Below are 12,017 nucleotides of genomic sequence, written 5' to 3'. Positions count from 1 at the left end.
ATGTATCTTAGTTTACTACAATCTTCTACCAAGGCTTAAAACATAAAACATAAGGCAAATACACAGTGAAGACTTAAGCTATTTTATGAATAATTAAATAGAAAATGAATAGTTGTCTTTCTTACAGAATTATCTCATAGTGATATATTTGCTATGACATTTGTGATATGACATTTAATTGATATTTTAATGAAATGAATAAAAATAATAATAAATCCCCGTGTTTTGAATTCCACTTGTGTTTGACTTTATGACAGCAAAAACATTTATTTGAGACATAAAACCATGATCGTTTTGGCTGCTAATATATATACGAATACTAAATACATAAAAATCCCATTGATGAAAAAACAGTCCTACCAGGTAACGTTATCTTGGTTTTGCCACGTTTTGAGCGCTTTTGTTTTTGACGTTTTGGAGCCATGGCTCTAACTTAGGCTGCATAAAGAGAGAATATCATTAGTAAATTCTGGGTTACAGTTCCAAATAGTAAGCATTATCATTTAGTAAACATAAGAATATGTTTTCTAAGTTTTGCCCTCAGCTAAATCAACATGTATCTTCACAGAATGGGTGTTCTGTGACCACAGGTTTATTGCAACAACAATCTTCCTAATGAGATCTTGCCATTCCAGCAGAGCCATTCAACTGAAGCACAAGGAGGTGACCTGCCAACACTTCAAGGTTTCCGCCACAGGCCCTGCCATGGAACCACAAGAGAGGACACTGGATCCCCTGCCTCTTGCTCCTGTTTCCATTCCAGGGAGCTGTTTTGCACTGTCCTGTGCCTAGCTCCCTGTCAGGTGACCCAGCTAAAAACACAGGCTGAAAGTCCATGGGCAGACACAGACTCACCATGTGCACATACATACATAATTTTTAAATGACATAATTTAAATAGTACTTTTGTCCTAGCATAGGTACATGTAACCACTGTGTCCTAATTTGCACTGTCAGAGAATACCTCCAAAGGTTTGCTATGGAATTACTCATCAATTCTGACAGGACATAGTATGGCCAAGATCACTGCCGTGACACTAAATCCTTGTCGTCTCCTCAGTGATCACCTGTGTCCACCTTGTTAAATGATTAGGAGTGTGATTTCAGGAGTCTGACCAGCAGGGTTTAAAAACAGACTCTACTTTTATTTAATATACATTTTTTTAATTGGGGTATGGTGGTTTTACAATGTTGTGTTAGTTTCTGCTGTACAATGAAGTGAATCAACCATATGTATACATATATCCCCATATCCCCTCCCTCTTGGACCTCCCTCCCACGCCCCACCCCCCAACCCACCCACCTAGATCACCAGAGCACCAAGCTGACCTCCCTGTGCTATACAGCAGGTTCCCACTAGCTATGTATTTTACACATGGTAGTGTATATATGTCAATCCTAATCTCTCCATTCATCCCCTCCCCCTCCCCCTCTGTGTCCACACATTCATTTTCTATGTCTGCATCTCCATTCCTGCTCTGCAAATTGGTTTATCTGTATCATTTTTCTAGATTCCACATATATGTTTTAATATATTTGTTTTCTCTTTCTGACTTACTTCACTATGTATAACAGGCTCTAGGTCCATCCACATCTCTACAAATGACCCAATTTCACTCCTTTTCATGGCTGAGTAATATTCCATTGTATATATGTACCACATCTTCTTTATCCATTCATCTGTCGATGGACATTTAGGTTGCTTCCATGTCCTGGCTATTGTAAACAGTGCTGCAATGAACACTGGGGTACATGTGTCTTTTTGAATTATGGTTTTCTCAGGGTATATGCCCAGAAGTGGGATTGCTGGGTCATATGGTAGTTCTATTTGTAGTTTTTTAAGGAAACTCCGTACTGTTCTCCACAGTGGCTGTATCAATTTACATTCCCACCAACAGTGCAAGAGGGTTCCCTTTCTCCACATCCTCTCCAGCATTTATTGTGTGTAGATTTTTTGATGGCCATTCTGACCCGTGTGAGGTGATATCTCATTGTAGTTTTGATTTGCATTTCTCTAATCATTAGTGATGCTGAGCATCTTTTCATGTGCCTCTTGGCCCTCTGTATGTCTTCTTTGGAGAAGTGTTTATTTAGGTCCTCTGCCCATTTTCTGATCGGGTTGTTTTTTGGATATTGAGCTGCATGAGCTAAAAACAGACTCTACTTTTTACCAGCTTAGTGACCCTAGGCAAATTATTTATCTTCTAAGCCTCAGTGTATTCATCTGTCTAATGGGGATAATAATAAAACCTACCTCACAGGGTAGGGTGTTAGGAATTGAGAAGAATTTGCATCATCATCAACTCAGTCATCTGAGACTGGTTTGCCTCATTATAATAAGCCAACCCCAGGTGGAATATTATTTCATAGCCCACAGTCAAAATATCACACGTATTGCTTTATACCTAGTCCTTTGATTACTAAATCTTGACTAAAGTGTGGGTGCATGTGTCTGTGTATATACACTTTTCGCTTCAGATTTTTCACATGTATTTTTTCAAATGGCAATAATGATTTTAGTAATAATATTCTCATGTTTATTGAATATTGCTATGTGCCTGGCACAGCTCTAACTACTTTACCTGCATTCTTTATTTAATTTTAACCACTCTTTTAGATAGGCATTTTATTAATACTATGATATTCATGCTCATTTTATGATGTGAAAACAGAGGCCCCGAGAGGTCAGGTAACTTGCCTGAGGGTACGTGCAAACTGCGGATGGTGGAGTCAGGGTGTGATCGCAAGCAGTCTGGCTCCAGTGTCCATGCTCTTGACCTTTGTATGAGACTATCCCTTGGATTTCAGTGATAAATAGTTACTGTGTTTCATTACAAATGAAGCTACTTAAAAGTATTGTCTTTACCTAGAAAGGTAGGATTTTATTATTTAATCAGCATTTTACGATTCTGACAATTAAGGAATTTCTACATTTTAAACGTTCCATGGACGGCTCTGATCCAACATTTCAGCCTCTCAAGTGTCCTTCATCCCACTTCCCAGACTTAGTGTAATTTCAAACCTTGAAACTAATCTGTTTTCTCAGAAGGTTCTTTATCAATGTACCCATCTCCATATTCGATTTCAGCTGTATTTGACTTAAAATACACAAAAACACTGTGAAGCTCACCCAAACCCACCCTACATGTGTGCGCGCACACACACAGTCACCTCCCCACCACCATTATTTATTCCACAAATATTTATTGAGTAACTATAATGTGCCAGATGATTTCCTAGGTGTTAGGAATACAGCTGTGAAAAAATAGGTAAAACCCCTGCCCTGATAGAGCTTATGTCCTAGTGGGGAGAGAGCAAAGAAAGAAGCAAAATAATTGGTACTTCAGATGGTGATAACTATTAAGGAGAAAAATCAAGTAGGAAGGGAGAGGGAGTGTAGGAGTGGGGAGGTCACAATCAGGGAAGACCTCACTTAAGTAACGTTGGAGCAAAGACCTAAGAGAAGGGAGAGAGCCAGAAATACAGATATCTAGGGAAAAAAAGGGTATTTCCAGGCAGAGGGAATGGTAAGTGTAAAGGTTCTGGGGCGAGTATGCTTGGCACTTTTAAAAAAACACAGGTTGGCTGGAGTGGAGTGATTGAGGGGAACAATAGGAGGTAAAGTTGATCAGAGAGGTAAAGGGGGTATATATTACAGTAAGTCCCCGACATACGAACGAGTTCTGTCCCAAGAGCGCATTTTTAAGTCCCATTTTGTTCGTAAGTCCGACAGAGTTAGCCTAGGTACCCAACTAACACAATCGGCTATATAGTACTGTACTGTAATAGGTTTATAATACTTTTCACACAAATAATACATAAAAAACAAACACACACAAAAAATATTTTTAATCTTACAATACAGTACCTTGAAAAGTACAGTAGTACAGTACTACAGCTGGCATACGGGGGCATGTTCGCATCTTTGAAAGTTTGCAACCCGAAGGTTCATATGTAGGGGACTCACTGCAGTCAGCTTTGCTGTAGTAACAAATACCCTTTAACTCTCAGTAACATGCAACAGCAAACATTTATTTCTTCCCATGTTCTGCATTATGGCTGTGGGTGAGTTGCTGCTTCAAGTCTTATTCTGGGACACAGGCTGAAGGAGCAATGCCTATCTGACACACACTACTTTCACGGCAGAAGAAAAAGTGAGAACTAATAGAACCGCGTGATGCTTTCTGAATCTTCTCCTTGGCACTGGCACACTGTCCTTTTTTCTGCTCACATTCCATTGGCACAAGCAACTCATACAGCCAATCCTGATAATGGGAGAAGAATGTATACTTGCATAGGAATGGGTCGGAATGTATGATCCTCTTAAAAGGAAGGTTAGGTAATAAGGGCAATTATGTAATATACCACAAGGGAGCTATGTCCTGGATAAGGACTTTGGGTTTTACTCTGAATGAGGTGGGGAGCTTTGGATGGTTTTGAGCTGCGGAGTTACTTTACTTGACCTGACTCACATTTTAAGGATCACTATGGCTGCTGTGTCTCAAAGACTGTAGCAAGGAAAGGGCTGAAGCAGAAAATCCAATTAAGAGACAAGTCAATAATCCAAGAGAGAGATGATGGCAGTTTAGATAAGGGAGGTGAGAGGGGGATGGAAAAAGTGATTGGATTCAGGGTATATTTTGTAAGTAGAGCCAACAGGATTTGCTGATGACATGGATGTAGGGTCTGAGAGAAAGAAAGAGATCAAGGATGACTTCAGTGAGTTTTGCTTAAGGAAATCAAAGTATGGGGTTGCTGTTTATTGAGATGGGGATCCCCTGGGAAGAACAGATTTGAAAGGGAAGATCAGGGGTTCAATTTGGGGCATGTTAAATTAGACCATAAACTGGACTATAAACTCTGGAAGGATAGGGGTTGTGTTTTCTTTCCTATTATTATAATCTCTGTACCTGACAAATATATCAATACATACTGAGAAAAATTGTTAACAATGATTCCCTGGTCCTCCCTTCCCCCTTCCACTCTTAGTTTGTGAATTTCCAGTCTGAACAAAAGGCTTTTGCCTAATGGCCTGTGGAATAACCTGTATGCATGCTTTATTAGTTTTCTATTGCTGCTGTAACAAATTATCACAAACTTAGTGTCTTAAAACAACACAAATTTATTATCTTATAGTTCTGTAGTTCCAAAGTCTGGCATGGATCTCAGTGGGCTAAAATCAACATGTCAGGGCTTTCCTGATGGCGCAGTGGTTAAGGATCAGCCTGCCAATGAAGGGGACATGGGTTCGAGCCCTGGTCTGGGAAGATCCCACATGCCGCAGAGCAAGTAAGCCCGTGCGCCACAACTACTGAGCCTGCACTCTAGAGCCTGTGAGCCATAACTACTGAGCACATGTGCCACAACTACTGAGCCTGCGCTCTAGGGCCTGCGAGCCACAACTACTGAGCCCGTGCACCACAGCTACTGAGCCTGCGCTCTAGAGCCCACCAGCCACAACTACTGAAGCCCGTGTGCCTAGAGCCCATGCTCCACACCAGAGAAGCCACCGCAATGAGAAGCCCGTGCACCCCAATGAAGAGTAGACCCCGCTCGCCACAACTAGAGAAAGCCTGCGTGCAGCAATGAAGACACAACACAGCCAAAAATAAAGATAAATAAATTAAAAAATAAATCAAATCAAATCAACGTGTCAACAAGGCTGCATTCCATTCTTTTTAGAGGCTTTAAGGGAGAATCTTGCCTTGTCTCCTTGCCTTTTCCTACTTCTGGAGGCCCCCAGAATTTCTCGGCTTGTAGGTCCTCTTCCTACATCTTCAAAGCCAGCAATGGTGGGTTAAGTCCTTCTCACATAGGGTACTCAGATCTTCACTTCTTCCACCCTCCTCCACGTTTTTTTGTGTGTGTGTGGTACGCGGGCCTCTCACTGTTGTGGCCTCTCCCGTTGCGGAGCACAGGTTCCGGACGTGCAGGCTCAATGGCCATGGCTCACGGGCCCAGCCACTCCGCGGCCTGTGGGATCTTCCTGGACCGGGGCACGAACCCGTGTCCCCTGCATCGGCGGGCGGACTCTCAACCACTGCGCCACTAGGGAAGCCCCCCTCCTCCACTTTTAAGAACACTTGTGATTACCTTGGACTCACCTCGATAATAAAGGATAACCTCTCTATTTTAAGGTCGGCTAATTAGCAATTCTAATGTCATTTGCAACCTTAACTCTTCTTTGCCACGTGTAGTAAAATATTCACAGGTTCAGGGATTACCAGGTGCTGCTTGAATATATAGGTATCAGTTTAACACAATCATCCCAAGAAATAGTCAAAATAATCACATGTGCCCAGTTCTTTTCAAATGTTGCTATTAAATGATGTGGGTAATTTGGTTATTTCCAATTTTGGGGGAAAACAAAGTTAATTTTCCAGCAGTACATCAGGTGAAAAAATTGGAACAAACATTAAATGTGTGGTGCCTTACCAGAACAGTTCATTTACTACTTTCACAAATATTAACCCCCGTGTCTAAAATATTGACTAGTGACCAAGGAAAAGGGAAGATCAGGTTGTTCTACAGGTTCTTAGAGGTTCTAATCCTTCTTAATTAAAAAGCACAATGTCTAAGTTGCTAGGTAGATGGAAAAATTCATTAGCTGAGGTCAGCCTGGGAAAAACAGTCTAAACTAAAAGAAAATGGCTAGCTTGGGAGTACCTACCTTATACTGTATTTGTGTTTCAGGCAACATTTTATAGTTTATTTTAGTAACTGCACATAACAAAAGCCCTGCCAACATTGTGTCTAGAAAATAAATCACTTTTAATTACAAATATCAAAATCAAATGAATAGGGCTTCCCTGGTGGCGCAGTGGTTGAGAATCCACCTGCCAATGCAGGGGACACGGGTTCGAGCCCTGGTCCAGGAAAATCCCACATGCCGCAGAGCAGCTAAGCCCGTGAGCCACAACTACTGAGCCTGCACTCTAGAGCCATCGAGGCACAACTATTGAGGCCCGCGTGCCTAGAGCCCGTGCTCTGCAACAAGAGAATCCACTGCAATGAGAAGCCCACGCATTGCAATGAAGAGTAGCCCCTGCTCGCCAGAACTAGAGAGAAGCCCACATGCAGCAAGGAAGACCCAACGCAGCCAAAAATAGAAATAAATCAATAAATAAATTTATTAAAAAAAGTCAAATGAATAGTGTAGTCCTGCATTAATTTCAATAAACACACTTAACTATTCAAGGTTTATTTTTTTGTGCAGATTTTCCTTTTAAAAACAAATCCCAAATAAAAGATTTGAAATTACAGCAGCTCTTACTAAATTTTTTTCATAAAACTAATGGCATACTTCATGCAGTGAATGTGCTATATTATATTTTCCAAAATTTTCCCATTAAATTGACTGCTAAAAGGTCATGAAAGATTTTCAGGGAATTCCCTGGTAGTCCAGTCTTTAGGACTCTGTGCTTTCACTGCGGAGGGCCCGGGTTCTATCCCTGGTCGGGGAACTAAGATCCCACAAGTTGTGTGGCACAGCCAAAAATAAATTGTTTTTAATACAGATATCACTTTACTAAGATTACTCTGAAATGCTCATTTTTCTTCCAAACTGAAGTAAATTCATTATGATTAACAGTAGCAGAAGAGATACTTCATCTATTCTTAAAATAAAGGTTATGCCTACCACAGGGGATTGTACTACGATTGGTTTTCAAAGCCACCATAGCTGATTGAATTTCAAAACAGAATTTATGAAAGATAATACAAATATTTAAGCATTCCATTTAAATATTGTTGATATTAAAACTGTCTATTTTCTTTGCAAATTAACTCACCCATTCCAGAATACCATTTTTGCTAGCAGTGTACCAAAGGACACATTTTTTACCTTCCACACTAATAGCAAAAGACATTAGGGGGGTAACAAAAGAAATGAGTTCAGTGGGCCCTCCTCCACACCTGCGGGTTCCACAATCTTGGATTCAACCCACCTTGGATCAAAAATATTGAGAAAAAAATTCCAGAAAGTTCCAAAATGCAAAACTTGAATTTGCCATGCACTGACAATTATTTACATATAATTTACATTGTATTAGGTATTATAAGTAATCTAGAGATGATTTAAAGTATGCAGGAGGGTGTGCATAGGTTATGCAAATACTACACCATTTTATATAAGCATCCTCAGATTTTGGTATCTACGGGAGGCCTGAAAGCAATCCCATCCCCGGGGATAATAAGGGACACCTGTACTGGGTAAATGCTCCGTGTAACAGTTCAAAGCCTGTAATGGCACTCCACTGACCATGAGGGACATTGCATTCAGAGCTGTCCATGACCTGGTTCCAAACTAACTTTCAAGACTTGCTTGTGACTGTGTTTTCTTACGAGGCTTCTATTATTCAGGAGGATAACTACTGCAGATGAAGGGATAAGTGATGCGAATTATAACTGACATAAAGCAGTGAATTAAACAGTTATTAGCTTCCTCTCTTCACTTTTCTGCTGTATTGCACACGCCTGTTTACATGTTCCTATTTGTTACCCGTATGCGTGTGTGGCTTACTCCTAGCCACGAGATCTTTAATTCTAAGACCTGTAGCACTGGTACCTTATCTTCACCTAACAACTTCCTAAGAAAGTATTACTTCCTTGAGTCTTCTTCAATTAGCTGACCTTGTCTAGGTGGCCATCATCCTCTTTATCCTCTTTTATCTTCCCAAAGTATTTGTAAGCTCATCATGTTTGCCTCCCATCTTTTTTTTTTTTTTTAAACAAAGATTTAAAATAAGATCCAAGACTAACATCTTGGGATTCTTGTAAGAATGTCTCCAAGAACTGCTGCTTCTTGGTCAATCTCCACCAAGACCCCGATTAAGCTTCAAGGTTCTCCTGGGTTCTTCCGCCATCTTCTGAGAAGTACACGACACCCACCCTCCAGAGATAACTGTTCCTACAATATTTGTTAGTCTTCTCTTCTTGTTTCTCCCCTTATAACCTACTCCCATTCTTTTTTAAGATTAGATATTTACTCATTTAAGTAGATGCTAAATCATCACTTTTCTCTTTGAAACATCCCCTAAATTCCAAGTTCCCTTCTCCCATAGCATCCTCTGGCTTAGGCCTTCAACATGTTCTTCTATACCAGGAGTTCCTAACTATTTTGTGCCATGAACCCCTTTGGCAGCCTGGTGAAGCCCACGCATCAAATAAAAGCATGGGATTACAAGGGAGGCAGATGATACTGAAATACAGTTATCAAACTATTTTAAAAATTATGAAATAATAATCTATGTGCTTCTTTATTAGTAAATTAAATAAGATATAGCAGTGGTTCTAATTACTGCCTTAATTTTGAAGAAGTGATGAGCATAAATAATATATCTGTAACATCCATGATATATGAAAAGAGTTATAATTTCTTTTGGTGACAAAGTCACAGGTTCCGCTAATACTACCGTGGTTTGTTAACAAATGCATACATTTCAATTAGCAGTTAGTAAAAATAAACATGTAAGTTTTTTCTAACCACAGATTTCTCTCCCCCTACCCTTTGACAAGATCATGAACATTTAGCTTAACTTCCTGCCTCTGTTCCAACCAGAACAGTCACCCACAGGGCATGCCTTCAGAGTTCTCTTCCTAAAATGCAGATCTTAACAAGTCACTTTCCTGTATACTAGGGAATACAGTGTGGGCCCCTATCATCCACAGAGGCATTCTCCTGCAGTAGTTCAGAAATGGAATTCATTTGAAATGCAAATTTCCTGGACTTCCACTGCAACTGTGCAGATCTGGGTGAGCCTGGAACACTGCATTTTAAAAATCACTGTGAGGAAGTCTTGCACTAGTGGTCCACAGACCAGACTTTGCAAAACAGGATAGAGTCCAACCTTGTAAGCATCACCTTTAACAGCCTTCACAGTCTGCCTCGCCACACCTACCCTTCCAGTTCTACTCCGGCCTCACAGAATTACTATGCATTCTCCAAACCGAGGGGGAGAATGCCCTTCCTTCCCCACCCCTCCTGCTTCACACGATGAACGCATATCTCTGCTTGCTTAAACCTTGCTCGTTCTTAAAGGCTCAACTCCAATATGACTTTCTCTCTGAAGCCTCTGCAACTTTCTCACTCAGGCTGATACAATCTTGTTTTCCCTGACAATTTCTAATCATGCTGTACTGTAGTAAATTATGCCAGCCTTCTGCAAAGGCAGAGGGACCCAAACTCAGAGCTGCCTGAAAGATAGTTGTGCATTCATTCAGCACTCAGCATACACTGTGGAGAAGGAGAGAGAAATTACTGAGCAGCAATCAAGTCCTGCAGGTTAACAGAGGAATAAGACAAGTCCTTACTTTCAAAGGGCTAATGTTCCCCTGTTTATCTTCTTCACTCTTCATATACTCCAGCCCTTTCTTAAGTCCTGAAGTCATCTAATTACTTCAGCTCACATTAATCATTTCTTCTTTGATGTCCTGTACCAGGATAATACTGTTTTCCTTTTCATCCAACCATCCGTCCATCCATCCATCCATCCATCCAGTATTTATTGAGTTTCTACTATGTGCCAGGCAATGTGATAGGCACTGGGAATGTAAAACCTGTGAACAGGTACCTGCCCTCAAAGTTCTTAGAGTGTCAACTGCTCTCTCGTTGATATTTTTGTCTCCTGGCTAGGCTGGAAGTTCTTTGAAGGCAGAGAAAGTTTTGTACATTTTTGTATCTTCACTGCATCTAGTACCTCGCTGGCACAGCGAGTGTTGCAAACGCCTTTGAAAGATTAAGTGAAATACTTGTTTTCCAAGCCTCCTTTCCCACTCAGAGCTCCCCTTACCTGATACTGCTAAACTGAAGGGAAAAGAAGCCTCTTTGCAATACCCTGGAGAAAAATTCCTTCGGGAGCTGGAGATGGGATTTTGATTCTCCTCTCACAGAAAAACAAGTCCCAAGAACACAAACTGCAGTTCCCCCGGCAGACTGTTGCCGTGACGCATCCGTTGCTAAGAGAAAAGAGGCTAGTCCTCTGCTGAGATTGACAAAGCAGCCTCACCAATAAAATGCCCGCTTCCTAACAGTCTCTTCCAGAGCAGGCTTGTGATTGGTTGCTATGATGCTGACACGACCTGGAACGAAGTCCGCAGTTTCCCCCTAGCAGGGGAGTTGTATCGAGGGCTGCAGCCTGGCCTGACTCCAGGGCCGTCAGGCTTGGTCCATGCTTCGCACCGAGAGCAACCGTAATCAAAGGAGAACCCTTCTAGGGTGTGGTCTCCAGCAGCAGAGAGTGAAGGGTGAGATAAAGATTTAGGGCTGCTGCTCTGTTTACCCCAGCTACTACCCGGGGCCGTCCCAGGAGCCTGCCCTAGATTCCCGTCTGAGAGAAAATCCGGCCTGATTGGGTGTCGTGATATCCTAGAACTTTTAATGTGTTATATTTTTTTCTTGCTAATATAACTTTTGTATAGAGTTTGAGACAAACTGGCAGTATGAATCTCAGGTAAGAAGATTAAATCCCTCAGCAAAACAAAAATTAATTTTATCTATGATTATGGGTCCTATGGGATTCTTACAGTCAAGCTCATCTCCCTCCCCTCCTTTAAAAAATAATTAAAACTGCCTAATTTGTAATCTGGAAGAATTTAATAAAGTAATTCAATTGACTGCTGTAATTGGTCTCAATTAATTTTTTACACCCAATTTAAACGAAAATATTTGGCAATAGGCTTATAGATTCATAACATATCTGAAATTTAATGACCCTAAATAAGATGATTTTACATGGTGTGTAGGAAGATCATGTACATTCTTTCAAATATCTGAAGAATTTGTGCTTGCAAAATACTAATAAATTTTACTAAAGAAATCATTAAAAAAATAAAACTGGGAGGAGGATTTATTATTGTGACATCGTGAAAACCTTTTCCCAGGCTCTTCCACTTTCTGACACTGAAAGGTTTTCCCCTGGCCTCAGCCCTGAAGTCTTCTTTTCTTACTCTTTGCACTCTCCTGGTGGCATCATAGCTATTCCCCTTAGCTTTAACCATCCTCCAAACAGATCGGAGAC

General features: G+C 40.9%; 1 protein-coding gene across 4 annotated transcripts in view; it reads right to left on the bottom strand.

Moving 5' to 3' along the window:
* The window catches only part of DNAI3 (dynein axonemal intermediate chain 3), an 83,586-nt gene extending 72,711 nt beyond the window's left edge, over window positions 1–10,875 (bottom strand). For all 4 annotated transcript variants that reach the window (XM_079934056.1, XM_079934057.1, XM_079934059.1 and 1 more), the window contains exons 1-2: window positions 10,791–10,875; window positions 361–438 (exon numbers count right to left, since the gene is read on the bottom strand). In XM_079934056.1, coding sequence (XP_079790182.1) covers window positions 361–424 — 64 coding nt within the window. In that variant the 5' untranslated portion in view covers window positions 425–438; window positions 10,791–10,875. The remainder of the gene's footprint in view (window positions 1–360; window positions 439–10,790) is intronic.
* Between the last annotated feature and the right edge of the window lie 1,142 nt (window positions 10,876–12,017).

The sequence above is a fragment of the Stenella coeruleoalba genome, assembly GCF_951394435.1.
Source record: "Stenella coeruleoalba genome assembly, chromosome: 1".
Taxonomy (NCBI): Eukaryota; Metazoa; Chordata; class Mammalia; order Artiodactyla; family Delphinidae; genus Stenella; species Stenella coeruleoalba.
The sequence above is the reverse complement of the archived record's forward strand: the minus strand, read 5'-3'. Positions and strand labels throughout refer to the sequence as shown.